Genomic DNA, 23,152 nt, shown 5'->3' with positions numbered 1-23,152 from the left:
GAACGGTGGCTGAGAAACAGACCCAGAGACTCCAGGCTGGGACCAGTGCAGTCCACATTCTTACTTTCCTTGTTTAAGGAATGCACCTGTGGCACAGTTTGTCCATGTGTTCTTTTGCCTTTAATTGATAGAGAGCCTGGTCTGGGGCTAATGCTCTCGGTGGAAGAAAGGGCTCTGTCTGGGCTGAAGCCATCTCATCCCAACTCTGCCACCAGGAAGATGTGAGACAGAGGCCAGCCCCTCAGCAGGGACCGGGTGGAAAGCTGGAAGGCACTGGAGCGTAAGAGCTCTTCTGCATAACGGGGGATGACAGCAGCTGCTTCCTGACGTAGGACCCCTGTGAGACCTGCATGCAAAGCCTCTGGCATGGCACTGACCCATAGGGCTCCCTAAATGTTTGCTTCTTTTAGAAGACGAGCTTCACTTTTGGATTTTCTTGTGTTGTGAAATATACATCACCTAAAATTTACCATACTTTTGGGTATGGGGTTATTAAATTCAGCATTGGAGCTAAATAGGAGGAAAGGCAGTTAAAGGTTCCCATCAGGAAGAGAAGCTATTGCAGTTACTCTTTAGGCCTTGTCTGTAAAACGAATGGCTCAGGCTAAGTGATCTCTAAATGCCTAAATATTGCACAAGCTCTGCCCGCTGTGATTTTATTTCTCAATGGTTATGGACACTGGAAAAATCGCGCACCATTGATATTTTATTTTACAAAATCAAAATGTTTGTACGTTTAAAAAGCTTTTTATAAGCATAGGTCATGTGTAATCACTAGACTTCAATTCCATTAATCCAACCTGTTGTGCAAACCCAGTGTTAAGCAGTGCTGATGTACGGAGTGTGTGCTGTGTGCCAGGCCCTTGCTAGACCTTTCCCATGTACCCTCTCACTCACTCTCCATGTAATCCTCTTAGCTGGTGGCAGTGCCCTCATTTTACAGAGGAGAAAACTGCAGCTCAGTAAAGTTGAGAAACTTGCCCAGTGTCTCACAGCTGGCAGGCCAAATGGGGATGGTGACTGATTGGCTGCCATAACCATGCAGCCACAAACTTAGTGGCTTGAAGCAACACACATTTGGATCTTACAGTTTCTTTGAGTCAGGAATCCAGGCGTGGCTTAGCTGGGTCCTCTGCTGCAGAGTCTTGCAAACCTGCCATGGAGGTGTTGGCTAGGGCTGCTGTCTCATCTGAGGCTCAGCTGGGGAAGGGTCCATTTCCAAGCTCATGTAGTTTTGGCAAAATTAAGTTTCTTGCAGGTTGTTGGACTAAGGGCCTCAGTCTCTTGCTGGCTGTTGGCTGGAAGCAGTCCTTAGTGCTTTGCCATAGGAGCCTTCCCAACATGGTTGCTTGCTTCAGCAAGGCCAGCAAGGCATTGTGTTTCCTCTCCCAGCAGGTTTCTGTGTTATGTAATGTGATCATGGACACAGGATCACATCCATTTCATCCCCTTTGCTGTATCTTATTTGTTAGAAGCAGACACATTCCATCCACACTCAAGGGAGGCAATCCCAAAGAAAGTGAATCCGAAGAGGTGAGGATCATGGGGAGCACCCCAGATCTGTCCACCTACAGTAACCCACATGGCAGATGCAACTCTAGAAATCCAGGATCTAAGTCCTAAAGGGGTGAGAGGTAAAGGAAGGATCTGAGTGGGATGGGGATAATGTAGGAAAACCTTTTGGAAATGGTCAACTCTGCATTGGGAATTAAATGAATTGGTTGGCATGGATTGGAAGACAGGACCCGTGTGGGCATTGTGGACAGAGCTGCAGTGAGGAGGGCCCCAGGGACCAGCGCCCCTTCCTGGGAGGTAGTGCCCAGTGTAGACGCAGCCCAGCCCTGGCCAAGGGAGCCTCCTCACAGCTCTCAAGCCCGGTTTCTCTGAAGATTACAGAGTTGAAATTCACTCTAGCTTCTCCCATGTAGAATGTTTGACTTTACAAAGGGAGGGAGGTGATGCGTTTAGTTACTCAGTCTCCTTTTTATAAACACTGCCCGAGCCTGGGGACAGCTTGAGGGACAGGAATGATGGCCGTGTGTTTTTCTCTCTGTGAACAGAAAGCGAAACGACTGATAGTGTGCCCAGCGATGAAGAGAGTGCCGAGGTAAGCCGCCGCCCAGCCCGCCCACGATGCTGCCAAGGAAAAGCCTCCCGACCAGCTCTGGGCTTTCCTTGCTGCTGGTTACGCACCTTTCCTTTAGATCACAAGCTTCACTTTGGGATTTTCTTGGGTGGTGAAATATGCGTCACCTAAAATTTACCATACTTTTGGGTTTGGGGTTATAAAATTCGGCGTTGGAACTGAAAGGAGGAAAGGGAGTTAAATGTTACCATCAGGTAGAGAAGCTGTGATGGCAGGAAAAGGGAATTGAAGTGGAGGCTGGGAAATGCTGATGCTCTTACCACTTAAACATCCTACTTCACCGGCAAAAATAGAACAGCCTTCCCAGCCAAAAGCAGTGACCAGTACACGTCAGAAAATGCTAAGCAAAAGCCTCTTCCGCGTGTGCGTGGGTTCCCTCCCTCTGTGACCCGTGTCCAGAGCTGGTTGTGTGCCCCATCTTGATTCCGAGTGGATCCCATCCCCTCTCCCTCCCTCCCGTAGATGGGGCATGTACAATGGCAGAAAGTGGCTGGAATGGAGATGGAAAGCATTCCTGCTGGCCACCTGCTGGGGGTCTGCACTTGAGTGAATGAGAGAGAGAGAGGGAGGGAGCAAGAGAGAGGGAAACTCATGGTTGTTTGAATTAGTGGTTTCCCATGTACTAAACACTTTCAGAAAAAGTGCAGGCATTCTGAAAAGACAGATGTACACGCTCACATACACCCTGGCCTGATTTCTTCAAGGTTGCAGCTCTAGCCCCTTCTCTGAATGAAGCCAGCCCTGAGGCCGCTGCTTGCTGCACACTGTGGAGCTCTAAGCCGCCCCCATTTGAAAGCAATCAAGGGGCATTCATTGCCTGTCACTAAGTTCCTCACTGCCTTTTCTCTGAAAATGCAGGTTGGCTCAGGTTGACTGGGCCAGCACTGAGGGACTGAGTCGCTGTGCCACACTGGCTGTGGTGACCTGAAACCTATCGAATAATCGGGCTGAGCCACAGAGCACAAGGGAACCAGAAACCAAGCTGCTGCCTTCTTTTCCTGCCTTCATAGAGTAGTCTGGAAAGTATTTTTGGGAGGTAGCAAATGGGAATTGATTTAAAAAAAAATAAATAAAAGGGAAGAAAACCGTTACTTGGCATATGAATAGCTGGGTGCAATAGATTTCAGTTGAGGGATGTAGAGGTGCTAAGCCTTTGTTCATTCTGCAGTTCTTAAAAAATTCAGCTAAAGCACCAACACATGGGAGTGACACATTTTTCATTTTAAAATTTTTTTTGTGGGTTGTTGTTTTGAAACAAGGTCTCATTCTGTTGCCCTGGCTGGAGTGCAGTGGCGCAATCATAGCTCACCGAAGCCTTGACTTCCTGCGCTCCAGTGATCCTCCCGCCTCAGCCTCCCGAGTTGCTGGGGCTAAAGATGTGCACCACCATGCCTAGCTAATTCTTACGTTTTGTAGAGATGAGGACTCACTACATTGCCCAGGCTGGTCTCAAACTCCTGAGCTTAAGTGATCCTCCAGCCTCAGCCTCCCAAAGTGCCGGGATTACAGGCATGAGCCACCACACCTGGCCAGTGATGCATTTTTTAAAAAAGCCATCCAATAGAAGGAGAAGGAAATACATATCTTAATTACTTTCTTGAAAGGGGCGGCCACACTGGCGGAAGAGGAATATTGAAGGCAAACAGTACCTCAGCAACATGGGGACTCGAGGCTCCTACCTGCTGCCCGGCATGGCGTCCTTCGTCACTTCCAACAAACCGGACCTCCAGGTCACCATCAAAGAGGAGAGCAATCCGGTGCCTTACAACAGCTCCTGGCCCCCTTTTCAAGACCTCCCCCTTCCTTCCTCCGTGATCCCAGCATCCAGCAGCAGTCGGCCAGACCGGGAGGCCCGGGCCAGTGTCATCAAGAAAACATCGGATATCACCCAGGCCCGCGTCAAGAGCTGTTAAGCCTCTGACTCTCCCCGGTGGTTGTTGGGGCTTCTTGGCTTTGTTTTGTTGTTTGTTTGTATTTTATTTTTTTCTCTCTGACACCTATTTTAGACAAATCTAAGGGAAAAAGCCTTGACAATAGAACATTGATTGCTGTGTCCAACTCCAGTACTGGAGCTTCTCTTTAACTCAGGACTCCAGCCCATTGGTAGACGTGTGTTTCTAGAGCCTGCTGGATCTCCCAGGGCTACTTGCTCAAGTTCAAGGACCAACAAGGGCAGTGGAGGTGCTGCATTGCCTGCGGTCAAGGCCAGCAAGGTGGAGTGGATGCCTCAGAACGGACGAGATAATGTGAACTAGCTGGAATTTTTTATTCTTGTGAATATGTACATAGGCAGCACTAGCGACATTGCAGTCTGCTTCTGCACCTTATCTTAAAGCACTTACAGATAGGCCTTCTTGTGATTTTGCTCTATCTCACAGCACACTCAGCACCCCCTTCTCTGCCCATTCCCCATCCTCTCTTCCTATCCCATCCCGTCCCATCCCATCCCGCTCTTTTCCTACTTTTCCTTCCCTCAAAGCTTCCATTCCACATCCGGAGGAGAAGAAGGAAATGAATTTCTCTACAGATGTCCCATTTTAAGACTGCTTTAAAAAAAAATCCTTCTAATCTGCTATGCTTGAATGCCACGCGGTACAAAGGAAAAAGTATCATGGAAATATTATGCAAATTCCCAGATTTGAAGACAAAAATACTCTAATTCTAACCAGAGCAAGCTTTTTTATTTTTTATACAGGGGAATATTTTATTCAAGGTAAAATTCTAAATAAAATATAATTGTTTTTTATCTTTTCTACAGCAAATTTATAATTTTAAGATTCCTTTTCTTGTTTATCAGCAGTTGTTATTACATCCTTGTGGCACATTTTTTTTTTAATTTTGTAAAGGTGAAGAAAGCTTTTATGAGCTCATGTAGCAATCAGATTATCCTGTGGATTGATAATAAATGAATATGATATATAGTTAAATTTTTAAGGGGCATCACTCCTGGCTTTGTCTGTGTCTGCTTTAAAAGAGCACAATCATGGAATAGGACTGACAAAGTATTCTTTCTTTTTGGGGACGAAAGTGTTTTCCCGGTTGACCACAAGAAACCCTGGAGGTTCCTACTGTGAGGCTGCAGATGACTTCTTCTCTTGAGTGCTCGCCTGAGCCAGGGGCCCGTGCTGAGCGTTTTGCGTGACTTCCCGTCTTCATTCATCACACTTATGCTGTAGAATAGGCATTCATCTCCATTTCATGTGGAGGAAATGAAGACTTAATGTGAAGATGCCTTTACTTGGCTCATAGTGGCGCTAAGAGGCAAGGGCACAAGTTGGGCACAAGTTGAGCTCAATTCTCTGTGCTATGAAGGGGGTCTTTTTTCTTGTAAGCATATCCGTTATCTCAAACATCTGTCTTCCTTTGTGTTGGGAGCATTCCCTATGGAGGGGGAGTATTTTAGCCACGCCACTGGTTTCCTTCTCTGCTGTGAGCGAGGTTCACCCACCTCTGTGTCTTTCCTGTTTTCATCCTTAGGCTTACACGTACGACGAACGTTTTGTGTTTATGTCACTTAGAGGGGTGCATGGATAAGACATTTTCCACAACAGGAAATATGTGTTGGGCTCTAACACCATGTCCGTCACTCGTCTTTCTAGGACCCGAGGCCTTACACATAGACCCTGCCCTCAAAACTTGGGGTCTGTCTTGTGGAATAAGAGGGGTGACTTCAAGAACACCAGTCTTTATCAGCCACTTGGTGTCTGAAGGTATAGTCTTGGCCTGGAGAAAGCCACAGCACCAGCCTCCCCTGCATCCCCAGTATCTTACTCTGTAAAATCAGAATATGAAAACTTCGCCACCCGCCTGCTGCCTCTGGGGGGTTGTGGAGGAGATTGCTAAGTTAACGTTTGAAGAGGTTCCTTTAATGAAAGGACAAAAGGCTATTTTTATGCCTGTCTCTATGTGTGGCTGTAGATATAATTAGCAGTCATAAAGTTATCCAGCCCTGAATGGAAATCAACTGGAGCATTTTCCTGGCAGATGCATTGTAGTTGAAATGCCACACACAGAGGCGGGGCTGCTTGTGGAAGGAGCACCTTCGTTGACTGTCTCAGTTTCTTAGTGGAAGGGGAGTTATCAGGAGGAAACGGATGCTCCCTGGCTCCTTGGCACCCTGCTTTTCAGTTAAGACCTGCTCTTCCCCCAGGTCCTGAATGGAGAAGTTCAGTTCTTTGAGACTTACATCTAAAACCTTTTACTGAGTCATCCTGTTTTTAAATAAATTAACAAAACAGCAACGGAAGGTTGCCCTGAGTCACATGGCCTGGTTATCAAAGGGTTTAAGGTAGCTCAGGTCTCCTCCCTCTTCCGTCTTCCCAACACAGACTCGGGGCTTCTTCCTGCATCTCAGGTCCCGAATGCCATTCCTGCTGCCCTCCCCCTGCTTCTGTAGTGTAACCAGACTTCCCAAGCCCCATCAAGTGGAAGAAAATTCAGGACTTGGAAATGCACCATTTAAGTTCCAGAGATGATACTCCATTGCCAATAAGACCATGAAAAACAGAATCATGTTTAAAATACTTCTGAGAAAGCCTGTATTGTTTCTAACTGATACTTGCCAGCAACGCAGGAAAACAAGCTAGTCTCAGGATGCCTAGGGTTGACATGGGGAAGGAAAACAAAGGCAGTGGGGTAGCTCATGGACCCAAGCCTCAGACCTTGTCGTCACTTAGAGGAAGTGCCAGGGACGCATGCTTCTGGTTGGTATTTGTGTGAGCTGATAGGCTTTTATGATGGGCTTGGGTGTGTGTGTGCACATGTGCATTTAATAGCAAGTTCAAGTTCAGTGTAACTGCCTTTGGAACAATAGTTTCCATTCTCTGCAGCCAGTACCTGGGTCACTCCCTTGATAATGGGCTCACTGTACAGCTGTGAACTGTGAATTCAGGGACATGTATTTCTGCCCAGCCTCGAGGTTGCAAGCACCCAGCACATCCACACACCTTGATGAAAGGGGCTTCTGGAATGCCATTTGTGTATCTAAATAAATCCACCCTCAACTGTACTGTTTTGTCCGTGTTTTGATGAACCACTGCCAAAGGTGGTATTTAGTCTATTTCAAAGGATTTGTAAAAAAGAAGAAATACACATGGCTATGGAATACAAATTCTTTGGACATCAAAACCCTAAAACAATACCCTTTCCCCACCCAAATCCACAGTGTACCATACTACCATGTAACCACTACTGAGACAGAGATTTTAGAAGTGAAGGAGATGAGTGATTTGATTTCAGGAGGCTGAGTTTTCAAACTTGTGCTTTTGGAAGTGCTTTGCATGTGAATGGAAAGATGGTAAGCCCCAACTGACCTCCTGCCCCTAATTCAGAGAGATGGAACATGAGACGTTCCTTCTGCTTGAGGCCACTCTGTAACCTGTGTTCATTAGGCTTCAAAGGCCCCCTGCTATTGTAGTTTTGGGCAAATAAGCCCAGATAAAAGGTTAAAAAAAAAAGAACCCCCACTATTCAGCCAGATTTCTCCTGATAAAAGACAAAAGCTAGGGAAAGGTTTACACACAGATAGCCAAGATGAGTACATGGCATTCAGGGGTCAAACAGCTAATGTCTGAGTGCCAGTTTGGTTTGGAGGCAGAAACTGGTTTTTACATGGTGCCGTTCAGCCTCCTACCTCACCCTGAAACTCCATCCCGCAGTACAATGATGTGCCCGGGGCCAGAGTGACCAGAGCCGGTAGGACATGACCCTGACCTCCCTCTGTCCCCAGGCTGCAGTGGACCTCTCCCAAGGGCAGTTGGGTGACACCATCAGCTTCTTGAGGCTGTTTCTCACTCATTGCACCCCAACATGTGAATTGAGGTTGGGTACTACTAGGCTGTCATCCCCGGGATCTCCTCCTACCCTGAGCCCCACCATCCGGTGTCAATAGAACAGGGCTGGGACTCTTGGCTTCGCCCCCTTAGGAATGTGTCCAGCCACAGGCCTGGAGAGGAGAGCCCGGCCGTGTAAAGCTTCATGTCAGGAGGTGCAGGAAGCTGGCAGGAGTCAGGGGGACATGCTTTTTCGTGAGGCTACCTGGCCTCTGGGTCCCCACTGGCCCCATGGGACACTGGTACCATCCCCATTCCCTGTCTGGGCTTGGGCATCACTGGTCCTGCTGTGCAGACAAATGAGGGTTTTGTAGAGGTTTGCTTCTGTGGCCACACGAACAACAGGTGCAGAGGCACTGTGTCTCTGCTTCCGAAAATAGTGCCTGGAAGGAAGGAAGTGGTCAGGCCTAATAGCTGGTTTTAGCAAAAATGTTAAGTCTGTCCAAGAACCTGGGTTGTGCTGTGGTAGGATCAAGATGTAGCACATTTCAGAGTTCACACAGTCTGAAAAGAGCCTGCTCTGGAGTCTGACCAAGTTTCTTCAGAAGAAAAGCAGTGTGTGTGCTTCTGTTCCTGTAAGCACACTGCCCTTTGGAGGTTTGGTCAGTTTCCCCATATCTGCTTTATAAACACGTTCAGACAGAGATTGCTGGTGCTGTGGAATGTAGTGTGCTGGGATTGTGCAACCGCTGCTCAGTTAACCCCTTACATGTGTGGCTGGAGAAACACCAATATCATGTGCAACAGCCTGTGTCACAAAAACAGTTAATTTTAAAAACACAACTTTTTTTTTTTTTCAGGTGCAGAAAAACTCCAGAGTGATAGCATCTTTAAGTTTCACTTTTGGTTGAGAAGCACATTTTAAAATCTAAACACCCAAACGTCTCTCCACATGAATCATCAGGGAGAGGATATCCAAGATGTTCTGGCAGCTTGGGTTGTGTGTCTGAGAATACTCTTATTCTCCAAATTTTCTCTAATGTGCCAGTTCAAAAGCATTGACATTTCGAATCCACACATTGCACCGGAACTCACTGCCTGAAGTTTCAGGATAATGTTAGCAGCGAGATGGGAGTGAGTTCCTTAATCGGGGGAAGGTGATGACTAAGCCTTTATTCATCCCCAGAATTAACATTGATCCATATTCTCTGCAGAGTTCACTCTGCTGAATCCCAAGGGGACTTCTCCGGTGCTGTGACTCTAGAGCACATCTTTATGCTGCAGTATCTTTTCTCTGGGAAGCTCATGTTTTGAATGTAACTGAGATGCAGAAAAGATTTCACAGGCTCAGCTCTGAAATATTCAGGGTACAAGCAATAGAAATTTTAGTAAAAAACATAAAATACAACCCAAAGCCATTGCTTGGCTTTTACCTGATGGTTCCAGGGATCCTGTGCAACACAGCTGATATGGGAAGGAGACCACAGGTGGATTTGTGTTTTCAAACTTTTGTTTGCAAAATTGATCTAAAGTAATGTAATTACAGCACCGTTCTCAGCAACTAACATATTTAATTAGCGTAACCAATCATCTTTTTGCCCAGACTGAGGGGATTCTCAGGACATGGGGCTTTTAGTGCTAAAACCAGGAACGTCTCAGGAAAACTGGGAGGGGATGTCACCTAAATGTAATGCTGAATTACATAGCATGAATGACATTTTGTGTTTTTGGAGGATTTTTAAAACCCAGGTAAATGTTTCATGAGGAGGTGTTATTGAGGATATCTTGTTGATGACCCTATTAATGCATGAATTTAATGTAGTGTTTGGTTAAGAAAGGTAGATTTCATTCATTCAACCCTATGTACTGAATCCCCGCTATTTTCTAGTACTGTTCTAAATGTCAGAGGGTTGTTACAGAAGTGAACAAAACAAAGTATTTGTTCTCATGGAGCTTAAATTCTAGTAAGGTGGACAATCAACAAATAATAAAAACAATCTTTGGGTGACAATGCTATGGAGAAAAACAAAGCAGGATATGGAGTGATGAAGATATTCAAGCCTTTCATTTTAGAGCTTAAAGGATCGATTGCAGGGTTGGTGGTTGCGAAAACCAGCAGTTAGAGGGAAAGAAGGAAAACAGCATATATCAATGGGGCTTAGTTGCAGGAAACAAAAACCACGCCAGCTATTTTAAGCAGAAAGGCATTGTCTAGAGAGAAGCAGGTATTTACAACGTTGGGAAGGAGGAGGCGGCTTGTGGGTGCTTCCACATCTGCCATCACCATAAACGGAGGAAATCAGGAGCCTGTCGCTGGGAATAGTGACCCCGAAGACACATTGTTTTAGCTGAAATCTGTTCGTTAGAAAGTTCTGTCAGCACCACTTTAATGTCTCTCGACACCCATGCAATCAGTGGCTGAACTTTGAGACATGGCTTCAGAAAGCCCCAGTGTCACCACAATCATGCTTGCCAGTGTTTACAGCCAATCAGTAGGAAGTGGCTTCTGCCTCCATTCTGACTTCCAAATCTCTTGCAAATGCATATAATTGGTTGAACCTAATTCCCAGTTAGAACCCCAGCTGCAAGTGAGACTGGAAAAATGGCTCTCAGAGTTCCCGCCTCTGCAGTAGAGGAAGACACTCCAGAAGGAGTTGAGAATGGGTGCTGAGTGCCTCTTCAGGATGTCTGTCACACCTCAGGAAACCTGCCAGGAATACCAAAGGGAGTGAAAAATCCAAGGTAAGAATATCCAGAGAATGAAATCTGCATCCCATACCTTCCAGTGTAGATGGGAAAGCAACATATGTAGTGGGAAGAGAATACGTTTTTTGAAATCAGATAAACCTGGGTTCAGTCTGCTCTTATTTGCTGACGACTTTGGGCAAATCTCTTTGTATCTATGAGAAAAAGTCTCTTCACATATAGAATGGGGGTATTAACACCTTACTTGCAAGGTGAGAATTAGATAAGATAATGTAAAGTATGAAGCACTCAGTTATATCAGCCACACCATCTGCATCTAAAATAGCTAAGATCCATATTTTGGAGCACTGATTCCAAACTACGCATCTTCTCCCAGACTTCCATGAATTCAAGATTTGACCACTGAGGATCTCAGAGCTCAGACATGTGACCCCAATTTCTATATAGCTAAAATTAGTCTCTCCTTCTCTGAGCTATCCTTTTTTTGAGCAAGCCTAATTCTCTTGTCAAGTGGCATAGAAGGAGCTGAGAATTTATTCCTTTCTGGTAGAAGTTGAAGGGGATATAAACCTGCTGGCAGTTAATTTAATTTGATTTTTGTTTTTTAAGACAGGGTCTTGTTCTGTTACCCAGGCTGGAGTGCAGGCTCACTGCAACCTCTGCCTCCTGGGCTCAAGCCATCCTCCCACCTCAGCCTCCTGAGTAGTAGCTGGGAATACAGGTGCATGCCACCATGCCAAGCTAATTTTTTTGTGTGTTTTTTGTAGAGACACAGTTTCACCATGTTGTCCAGGCTTATCTCAAACTCCTGAGCTCAAGTGATCCACCCGCCTCAACCTCACAAAGTGCTGGGATTATAGGTGTGAGCCACTGTGGCTGGCCAATTTTGTTTTTTAAACAACATAGATTCAAACAAACTTTTTAAGCTTTATAAAGCCACCCAGTGGAATTACATTAACTTTTGATTATTGAAGTGATTCTAATTTGCTTCATTCTGGCCATTGACACAGTTTCCCTTGTGGACCAGTTTGCATTATAATTCCCGCTAGATCCTGGGATTCATGACATTTTGACTCAGCAATTTAGAAGCTGGGAATATTTCAACATATTCATAAAACAGAGCCACAAACATTAAGCTTTTGTGCTTTCTTGGTATCTTTCTACCCTATGCTAGAATCTTACCCACACTCAGGACAGGATGAGGGAGCTTACATGGCAGATGCTTTGTCAGAACCTAACCTGTACCAGGCATGAGGGCAGGGCCAGGCCTTCTGTGTTATCTGTTTGCATAAACAGATTAACGTAGGGGCTGAGGAGGCTCCTGGGAAAACAGCTAGAAGAGCTTGCAGAGAATGGATCCCAGGAAAAGAATCTAGCCTGAGGATGGGGCCAATTAGGCTCTGAAGATGGTAGGAGGTGCTCTTGGTACAGTGTCTTGACTGCTGCCTGAACCCGTGAAGACACCTGCCTGCTTCAAGGGGTGTGTGTACCTTGAAGAGAGAATGGCTGGGAGTGTAAAACTGCCACTTCAGGTCCCAGTCACCCCTTGTATTAGCCTGTTTTCATACTACTGTAAAGAAATACCCAAGACTGGGTAATTTATAAAGGAAAGAGGTTTAATTGACTCATAGTTCCGCATGGCTGGGGAGGCCTCAGGAAACGTACAATCATGGCAGAAGAGGAAGCGGGCATGTCTTACATGGCGGCAGGTGAGAGAAGCCTGTGAAGGCAGAACTGTCAAACACTTACAAAACCATCAGATCTTGTGAGAACTCACTCATTATCTCAAGAACAACACACAGAAACCACCCCCATGATCTAATCATCTCCCACCAGGTCCCTTCCTCAACAGTGGGGATTATGGGGATTACAATATGAGATGAGATTTGGGTGGAGACACAGAGCCAAACCATATCACCTATATTAAGCAGAGTTTTCCCTAGCTATTTCTTAGTGGCCTGAGCCTGGGTGGCAGATCAAGTAGAAGATGAGAACTTCCCCAGTAATGACAGAGGCATACGGCCCGGTAAAAGTTCCTAGACATTCTGGCATAGGACTGCATCAGTAGATGCTATGGTCTGAATATTTATGTCCCCTCGAAATTCATATGTTGAAACACAATCTCCAGTGCAATAGTATTAAGAGGTGGGGCCTTTGAGAGATGATTAGGTCATGGGGACTCCACCCTTATGAATGGGTTAATGCCCTTATTAAAAAGGCCTAAGGAAGCTTGTTTGCCCCTTTCACCATGTGAGAACAGATAGAAGGTGCCATTTATGAGGAACAGGTCCTCCCCAGACACTGAATCTGCTTATGCCTTGATCTTGGACTTCCCAGCCACCAGAACTGTGAGAAATAAATTTCTATTGTTTATAAATTACCAAGTCTGAGGTATTTTGTTATAGCAGCCCAAACTGACTGAGACAGTAGGGAAAGCAGAAGCCTTAGCTAAGGAATGAAAATTGCCTAAAGGCAGAAAGGCAGTAGGTAGGCCGCTGGCCCGGGCAGTGGCAGCTCTGGGGCTAGGGATGGCAGAAGTGTACTTAGTGGATTGACACACAAAACCCTGGATACTAAAGGTGGAAGGAACCTCAAAAATGGTAGTGGAGGCTGGGCGCAGTGGCTCATGCCTGTAATCCCAACATTCTGAGAGGCCAAGGCGGGCAGATCACCTGAGGTCAGGAGTTTGAGACCAGCCTGGCCAACATGGTGAAACCCTGTCTCTACTAAAAATACAAAAATTAGCTGGGCATGGTGGCAGGTTCCTGTAATCCTAGCTATTTGAGAGGCTGAGGCAGGAGACTCGCTTGAACCCAGCAGGCAGATGTTGCAGTGAACTGAGATTGCGCCATTGCACTCCAGCCTGGGCAACAGAATGAGACTCCATCTCAAAAAAAAAAAATGGTAGCAGCAGGGGGTGCTACTATTGAATTCCTGAGGTTTCATAGGCTGGGCTCTCAAGGTTAGGACTTGAATGTTTGGGACAGCTTATATAGTAGTAATATGACATCATGTGTATCTACAGGTTGGGAAGCCCTGGGACATTGAAGTTACAACTGGATAATAAAAACAGAGTTTTTTCCTTGTGACGTGACCACTGTGATGTAAAGCTGTATCTCCTTCATTTCATCAAGAAATTCTTAAAATTTTCCCCCAACTTGCTTTCATCTTTCCCTTCATTGCCAACTCTGTAAGAAGTACCAACCCTTTCCTTTGAATCTGATTCTCCTCCAAGAAGCAATGCTTCTCTGAGGCTTTCACCTTTGCTCACATCAAAGCCCCTACAATGAATAAATACCATCCTTACATGCCCTTCCAGAGACTTCCCTAATGGACTAGCTTCATTCAGCAAAAGATAACGGGAAACTTCAGCAAAAGGACTGTTGATGAAAATTTGCTGTATTTGATTATATAACTAAGACTAAAACAGGGAACATGGCTGGAATTATACTAAGTCAATATGATATGTTCTCATAAAGTAGAAAGAATGCAACTAACTAATATGGAAGAAGAGGGAAAGTAAAATAATATTGTTTACAATTTTATAGGTATTGGGTGTGAGTTAAATTATACCACTTAAAATGAACAGAACAGACAGTAAAAAGTGAAGTAAGAAAAAAGGACAAAGGTATTATAAAAGATATAAATTCAGAGGTATTGAAATACTTATGCATCAAAACAACTATGGCAAAATTTTACTGATTCAGTATTATGCCTATGAAAATTATTCAGTTCAGTGATTTGGAGAAGAAGGTAAAGAAATGTTTACACATCAGAATCTGTGGAGGGGAGAATGTGTGTCTAGAAAGAAAATGTTATTTTGTCTCATTGGTTTGATTTGTTTTTAGTTATAATATTTCATCTATTTTGAATTTTATAAAAATAACAGTAATGTATGTTATTTTTTTGCTGATGAAGAGAAAATGGATTCACAAAGGTTACGAAACACTAATCCAAGGGAGCTTCCAGAATAATTGTGGCCATCTGAATTTGAACCTCCTCACAAAACCCTTAAATTCAACAGGAGCACAAGATAATCACCTGTGGTCCATGCCTTCAGCATTAGTGGAAGATGGAGGATACCACAAATGTTAAGTGAGCAATAAGTAGAGAAACAAACACCATATTCCATATGAACTCCCATCACCTATACCCACCGTAAGCTGCGTGCAGAGAGTGGGAGAAAGAAGACTTAAAATCCCCAGGAAAAAAAGAGGAAAGAGGCAGGGAAAACTTAGACATAGCATAAACAAAATCAGCTCCAGAAAGTAAAAGTTGCACTGCTAAGTGACACATTCACAGCGCAGTTAAAGGGAAGGGGATTGAAAATAAGCAGAACCAGAAGTAGCAGCTTCAAAGAAGCATAGCTTCTTGGGGAGAATCAGATAAACTAAGAAACAGTAGTGCCCCTTAGAGACTTGACAGTGATGAGGAAGAAGGAACTAAGAGGGAAAAATGGAGGATCTTGCAGAAATTAGAGAGAAATAAGACATAATGGCCCACTACCCCATTACTACCCATTTCTGCACTGCACTGACAGGAAAGGATATTCTTGAATTAAGAACCTGTCCAAAAATTTTTAAAATAAATTTTAAAAAGCAACCTAATTCCAAAAAGAGCTACTATTAGAAGAACACATACACACAAAAATGAGAATCATTACAGTTTAACTGATGAGAATTCTTAACCAAAACCAACCAAAGAGCAGAAGAAAACTGTAACCCAACATTCCAAACTGAAGTAGTTATCTTCAAAGGGACATATTTAGAAAAAAAAAAAAACCCGGAAACAGAAATTTTATAACTAAGGCCATAATGGGCACAAAATAGGAAGACATGCAATGAGTTGATTGAGCTATGGAATGAAATTCAAGAAAAATACAAAATCATTTCAAAAATGAAGGCTGGATTACAAGGTACTGAAGGATAACAGATTTGAACATTGAAGAATTTCAACATTGAAAAGGGGCAGTAAAATAACAAAGGGAGTAAAGAAGGATGTAAACAGGGTTAAACACAAGTGATTGGAATGAGGATGGGCAAATAAGATCCAACATACATATAATAGGAGCTCCTGGAGAAGAAAAACAAAGCCATGGAATGGAACTGTAATTCAAGAAAACTTTCCAGAAAGAAGAGAAAATATAATGTATGTATTGAAGAGGCCCACTGTATATCTAGAAAAACTGACCTAGAGAGAATAACTGAGATATTTTTAGTAAACTATGAGGCTTTAAAGGTAAACACACACACACACACACACACACACACACAGAGATAATCTTCAGGGCCTATGTTAGTTTCCTGTGGCTGCTGTAACAAATGCCCACAAACTTCATGGCTTAAAAGAACAGAAATGTATTATTTCACTTTTGGCCAGAAGTCCAAAATCAAAGTGTCAGCAGGGCTATGTCCCCTCCGAAGCCTCCAGGGGAGGATCCCTTCTTGCCTTTTCCAGCTTCCGGTGGCTCCAGGTGTTCTTTTGGCTTGTGAGTGCATGACTCCAAACGCCACCTCTGTCTTCACATGCACTTTTCCTCTTTATCCCTGTCTCTTTCCTCTATTGTCTCTCTCAAATCCCCCCTGTGCCTTTCTCTTATGGGAATACTTGTCATTGAAATTAGGGCCCACCTGGATAATCTGTGATGATCTCATCTCAAGATCCTTAACTTAACGACATCTGCAGAGACTGGTTTATCAAATAAGGTAAGATTCACATGTTGCAGGGACTTAGACATAAACGTATCTTTTTGAGGCCATTATTCAATCCACTACAGGGCCTCCAGGCAAAGAGCTCAAATTACTTATAAGGGTAAGAATACTAAACTGGCATCAGACTTCTCATAAGCAACAGACAAAGCAAGTCAATAATGGAACAGCCTTTTAAAGGACTTATGAACAGAGTGTGAGCCAATGTTTTTATATCCAGCCAGGCTCTTTCAAGTAACAAGATTAAAGTAAAACAGTTTCAACATGCAATAACTCAGGGATACTGTACACACGTACAGTAGGACTCTCCTAGAGGTTGAGCTTTGTTTGAGCAAAACTAGAAAAAATTTAGCAAAAGGACTGGTGGTGAAAATATATTTTGTGGTTGATATGGCCTGGTTCTGTGTCCCACCCAAATCTCATCTCGAATTGTAATCCAAATTGTAATCCCCACATGTTTCGGGAGGGACCTCCTGGCAGGTGATTAGGTCGTGGGGACGGTTCCCCCATGCTGTTCTCATGATAGTGAGTGAGTTCTCATGAGATCTGATGCTTTTATAAGGGGCTTTTCCCACTTTGCTTGGCACTTCTCTCTCCTGCCACCATGTCAGGAAGGACATGTTCACTTCCTCTTCTGCCATGATTGTAAGTTTCCTGAGGCCTCCCCAGCCATGTGGAATGGTGAGTCAGTTAGACCTCTTTCCTTTATAAATTACCCAGTCTCAAGTATTTCTTCATAACAGCATGAAATGAGCTAATATGGTAGAGTATATTGCACGGTGAAAATTTAATATTTTTAATTGTATAGTTAAAACACGGGCGAGGACATGGATTAAAGAGTAGTATATATATATTATATGTTCTGAAAAGCAAAAATTATGCAATCAAAAAGAAAAGAGAGGGGAAGAGAGAAAGAAAGGAGAAAGCAGAGAAGTAGGATTAATAGTTACATAGATAATGGGTGAAGGAGAAGAGTATAAATGGTCATACCAGACAGTAGAATGTTCAGTTAGAAGAAAAGGAAGTTAGAAGGGATTAAAATGGAATAAATACAACCACTGGAACAAACATACAAACATTCAGAATGTTTGTATGTTTGTATGGAACAAACATACAAACATTCTGAAATGCCAAAAGAAATGAAAAAAATAAATAGCAAATACAATATGGCAATTAAAGAAGGAAATATGGTAAGTATGACACATGCAGTAATTATAAAATAATATGATACTTGAGACCAAATATATGAGTCATACCAATAAATGGATTGGGCTTCACTGGTTTCTTCTGTTTTCTTGTTATAGTGATGAATAAGCCAATCCTCAAACTGGCCCACAAGGCAAAACCTGACCTCATGCTATATTTAATAGACATACATCAAACATGGTGATTTAAAAGGCCAAAAATATAAAAAACTGGCAAAGATATACCAGAAAAATAAAAACAATAAGAAGGTAGGATAGTGATTATTATATCAGATGAGTTAATTCAGGCCAAAAAGCCTTAAATGAGACAATGAAATATACTATGCAATACTGAAAACCAGGTTTCACAGTTCCTGTACAATAATTATGACTATCTATGCACCAAATAACACAGCAACCACCAATATAAAACAGAAATCACACAAAGTGAGAATAGGAATAGAATATTAAACACATTAATAGGAGACGTTAACATCACAGCCAGTACAAGACAGATTGAATGGGAAGAAAATAAACAAAGTTGTTTAAATAACAATAATAAAGTAGACCTTATGCATATTCAACACTATGCCCTAATAATAGAGAATGTATTTTCTTTTCAAATATACATTGATCATTTTGAAAAACTGGCTATATAAGGCCAGGTATGGTGGCTTACATCTGTAATCCCAGCACTGTGGGAGGCCAAAGTAGGAGGATCACTTAAGCCTAGGAGTTCAAGATTGCCAATATAGTGGGACCTTGTCTCTACCAAAAAAATATAAAAATTACCCAGGTGTGGTGGTGTGCATCTGCAGTCCCAGCTATTCGGGAGGCTGAGGTAGGAGGATAGCTTGAGCCCAGGAGGTTGAGACTGCAGTGATGTGTGATCACGCATTGCATGATTAGCCTGGGCAACAGAGTGAGACCCTATCTTAAAAAGAAAATTCATCATATATTTGTATTTATGGTTGCATTAAATTAACCTGGATAGGCTTGGTAGACCTCTGCTTTTACTCTAGCTTCTGCCATGGTCTTTTCATGCGCAAGTGAAACAGTTCTCACTTCAATGTGTGATTAAATCCAAAAGTTGACAAGTTCTTCTCTCTGACCTTTTCCAGACACAGCATAACAAGTATCTCCTTTTTAAGCACAGGATGTGGGATGATTGCAAATAAAATGTGCTTTCAGACACATGTTTCAAGGGATAGATAACTCTTTCATGTCTGCAGGCCTAGTTGGAGAGGTATTAATACTTGATGCTTCTGCTCCTGCAAGCCATTTGGTGTGCCAGTCAGCTGGGCTGTGTGTTCCGTGCTATGGCCTGTGAGATGTACAATGTCATCACATGGCTATTCAGCAGGGTCAGTGGGAAACATGAGAAATGATAGGTTAGTTGCATATGAAATATGTGCAGAAAAGGAAAGCTGAGCAGTCCTTCCACAGAGCATGCACAAAGTACTGCTGCTTGTGCTACAACGGTTATGTCGTTTATTATAAAGTATATGCAATGGTTAATACTGAGCATCAACTTGATTGGATTGAAGGACACGTAGTATTGATCCTGGTTGTGTCTGTGAGGTTGTTGCCAAAGGAGATTAACATTTGAGTCAGTGGGCTGGGAAAGGCAGACCCACCCTTAATCTGGGTGGGCACCATCTAATCAGCTGCCAGCACTGCCAGAATAAAAAGCAGGCAGAGGAATGTGAAAAGACTAGACTGGCTTAGCCTCCCAGCCTACGTCTTTCTCCTGTGCTGGATGCTTCCTGCCCTCGAACATCAGACTCCAAGTTCTTCAGCTTTCAGACTTAGGCTGGCTTCCTTGTTCCTCAGCTTGCAGACGGCATAATGTGGGAACTTGTGATCCTGTAAGTGAATACTCCTTAATAAACTCCCCTTCATATATGTATATGTAGGTGTGTGTGTATATATATATATATCTCCTATTAGTTCTGTCCCTCTAGAGAACGCTAATACAGTATATACCCACACCATTTATTTTGTTATTTAGTAATTCCTTTTTTCTTTTATGAGAAACAATTTTGGCAAAATGAGCTTTTAAAAAAATGCATGCATGCTCAATGAAAAAGTATTACTGTCTTTTGGCACTCAAGAAGTTCATAATAAATATGTAATTTGCACAAAATGTTTGAAGACGTTTGCCATCCAACAGGGACTGTGGCTATATCACTGACCTCAAGAAAACCTGTGGACAAAATCTGCTAAAGAAGTATCAGCATCTATTTCAAAAGTTAGTCATTATTTTAAGAAGACTGTGCTGGAAGATGGGTATTTAACACAAACAGATACGAAAGGTGCATTTGCATGTCACTGTGAAGCAGTGACGGCTCCTTATTTAATCAGACATCCGCTCTTCCAAGTGCATTTTTCCCACTTGCAATAGTGGCTGCCAGGGAAGGGCTGCGGGTACTGATGGGCCTGACGGTGGGTGGAAAAACCCAGGCCTTCTGTGTGCCATGCAGCAATGTTCCGCAATGTAAAAAATGAGGCCTTTTCCTATAAAGGAAATCAACCCAGGTAAGTCAGGTTTATCTGAAAGCCTTTGTGCTGAGAGAGGGGTTACAGGTGGAGGATTTCACGGCCAGAAATGAGAGGAAAGGGCTTCTAGCTGACCCAGTAGGCGGGGATGGGGGGTGGTATTCTTGTTTTCTTTTGGAAGGGGACAAGGTCTCACTCTGTCACCCAGGCGGGAGTGCAGTGGCGCTATCTCGACTCACTGCAACCTTCGCCTCCCAAGCTCAAGTAGTCCTTCGACCTCAGCCTCCGGAGTAGCTGGGAGTACAGATTCACGCTACCATGCCCGGCTAATTTTTGTATTTTTTGTAGATACGGGGTTTCACCATGTTGACCAGACTGATTTTGAATTCCTGGGCTCAATCAGTCCACCCGCCTCGGCCTCCCAAAGTGCTGAGATTATAGGTGTGAGCCCCCGCGCCTGGCCAGGGATGCTGTTCTTCACTCTCCAGTAAGCAGAGTGGCTCCAGAAGGGAGGGCGAGGGCTAAGGGGCAGAGGCCTGAAGTCCTGTTTGCTTTATCTTCTGGTTTCAGTGTGTGTGCAGGGCTGCAAGCGCTGGCGGGGGCATCTGGCTGCCCGAGGCGCACACGGGTCATGCTCACTCTCACCCTGGGGCTCTGAGCGAGGGTGACACTGAGCCCAGATGTGGTGACTCTTTCTTCCAGAGCTTTGAGTAAATTTCTTCCAGAGACATCTGCATCTTGGCGCGGCTTGGCTTTGCCCTCCTGTACAGGTTCTTGTTATTTATTTCCGGAATTTCCTAGTGGGGCATTTACTCTTCATTTTAAAGGACTGGCTGGGTGGGAATTGTTTCAGAAGCGGCAAGGCACAGCTCTTACTGGTAAAACAGAAAGGGAAGGGCGTTTGCGTGGGGACTTCTAACCACAATGAAAAGGTTGTTTGCTTTATAACTGTTAAAAAGAAGGGGAAAACCTCCCTCCAAAAAGCAAAATAACCACACACATGAGCACACAAAGCTGCAAAATTCTTGGATAGGATTAATTTCGAATTCCTTGATTAGATTCAAGTTGGTGTTTCACAATAGCCACATCATTACTAATTCAAAGGAAGTTCAAGGCCTTGGGAAAGAAATCGTCCATCTCTTAGCACAGCCATGAAAATACGCATTTTCCTGTAAGCCTTCAGAAAATGACGTCTGAGCTAGAAGAAATTAACCTAATGGCAGTTCAGGCAGGAAGCTTAAAATAAGCTTAACTGTTGTGTTCTTCCTTTTTAGGTTGGTTTCCCTCCAAGCTGGGATTTGAACTCTCTTATCTCCAGGGTTAGGGTTGGAGACGGAATTGTAAGGACAGAAAGAGAAGAGGAATACACCCATTTTTAGCTGACGGACTTGGCCCCAGCTTTGCAGGCTAACTGAAACTCCCAAGGCCTTGAGATTTTTGAAAACTGCCGTATTTCCTTTAGTTGAAGACTCATTTTATATTTTCTCACATGTGAACATTTATGAAATTGGGATGTGTAATGTATGCCCTGTCAAAAAAATTTTCCAGCAGCCATTTAGAGGAGTGACACGCCAACGTGGCCTGCCTCGCCTGTGGCCACACCTCCTTAGCCAGCTTCGTGGAACTATCTGTTCATCCATTTTGTCACTTTGTTTTGTTATTTTCATTGGTGGTGCAGCACACTGTTAACTTAGATTCATGTCCCTAATTGCCACTGAAAGTGTCTTTCACAAAGATAACTCTGCTTTACTGTATTGGAGCAAAAGTCACCATGTGTGCAAAGGATTGCCTGGCATATGCCAGGCTTTAAGCATTGCCCCACTGCACAGAGTAAATGACACACTTTTCAAAGCAAGGGGAAATTGGTGTGACTACTCCATGCACCATTAGAAAAAAAAACTATTATTCAGGCTCCAAAATCTTTAAAAGCTTCTAGTGATTTTCAAAAGAAGCTGCTTAATGTTTATCTTTAAAATAAGGAAAAACAGAATTATAAGTTTAGCCGAAGAGGAAATGCCAATAAACCACTAGAATTCTCTATGATGCCCTCAAATTACATTGTCAATCTTAAGTGTGCTGACGAGGCCAAACTCATAAGCATGGCTGGAAAGTGGCATTCTCCATACCGCTGTGAGTAACTGTGGGTGTCCAAAATCATGTGGAAGAATATATTTAGTCTCTGATAATGAAACAGGCCAGAGTTAAACTTTGGTAATGAAAGCAGCATATAATGGCATGGATAAGTGAATTCTAAAGTCATTTAAGAAGACACACAGTAAGATGTGCCTCTCTCTCTCTCTCTCTCCCTTTCTCTGTCTCTTCCTTTCTTTTCCTCCCTTTTTTCTTTCTTTTGTTTTTGGCGGGGGACAGTTTCATTCTTGTTGCCCAGGCTGGAGTTCAATGGCACGATCTTGGCTCACCACAACCTCTGCCTACTGGATTCAAGTGATTCTCCTGCCTCAGCCTCCTGAGTAGCTGGGATTATAGGCATGTGCCACCATGCCCGGCTAATTTTGTATTTTTAGTAGAGACGGGGTTTCTCCATGTTGATCAGGCTGGTCTTGAACTCTTGACCTCAGGTGATCCGCCCGCCTCAGCCTCCCAAAGTGCTAGGATTACAGGCGTGAGCCACCGCACCCAGCCCCTCCCTTCTTTGTTTCTAATCTCTCTTCCTTCCTTCTTTTCTTTCTTTCTCCCACTGAAATGCTGCTATTAAATTGATAGAGTATCTTATAATTGATGGTATCTTAGAATTGGGGAAATAGAGTGTTTGTCAGGCTGCTTGACTTAGCAACTGAGGGTTGAAGGGATGGTGGTAATTTCAAATCAGTGAGATTACTGGATTTCTTTTTAAAAGGTGCTGATGAGATAGAATCACCATAACAGAGTCAAGCGCAGATAAAAAAGATCAGCAAAGGCCAGGTTCCCTCAACTTATTTTGAATGGATGGAGAAATGGTGAATCTTGGGTTTGTGAGTATGACCAGTGGGTCATATGGGCAGAAAAGCAAGTGGCAGTCTCAAAAGAAGAGGGCATTTAGAATCCAACGTTCAAGCTGGAAGAGATCTTGGTCACCTCCTTGTTGAATGCCTTAATTTAATGGATGAGGAAAATGGGCTCATATGGCAGAAATGATCT

At 43.6% G+C, this 23,152-nt stretch overlaps 1 protein-coding gene and 1 long non-coding RNA gene across 27 annotated transcripts in view; both read left to right on the top strand.

The window, feature by feature from the left end:
• IRF2 (interferon regulatory factor 2) overlaps window positions 1-5,073 on the top strand; it is an 89,245-nt gene extending 84,172 nt beyond the window's left edge. For all 26 annotated transcript variants that reach the window (XM_054484786.2, XM_054484794.2, XM_054484792.2 and 23 more), the window contains 2 exons: window positions 2,061-2,107; window positions 3,751-5,073. In XM_054484786.2, the coding sequence (XP_054340761.1) occupies window positions 2,061-2,107; window positions 3,751-4,059 (356 nt within the window). In that variant the 3' untranslated portion in view covers window positions 4,060-5,073. The remainder of the gene's footprint in view (window positions 1-2,060; window positions 2,108-3,750) is intronic.
• Window positions 5,074-10,411: 5,338 nt separating this feature from the next.
• LOC134739496 (uncharacterized) lies at window positions 10,412-14,227 on the top strand. Its single transcript, XR_010126189.1, has 2 exons — window positions 10,412-10,659; window positions 13,649-14,227. It is a non-coding gene; the product is annotated as an uncharacterized LOC134739496 (long non-coding RNA).
• The last annotated feature ends 8,925 nt before the right edge of the window (window positions 14,228-23,152 follow it).

Source organism: Pongo pygmaeus, chromosome 3 (assembly GCF_028885625.2).
Source record: "Pongo pygmaeus isolate AG05252 chromosome 3, NHGRI_mPonPyg2-v2.0_pri, whole genome shotgun sequence".
NCBI lineage: Eukaryota > Metazoa > Chordata > Mammalia > Primates > Hominidae > Pongo > Pongo pygmaeus.
This window is presented reverse-complemented; position numbering and strand designations above follow the sequence as displayed.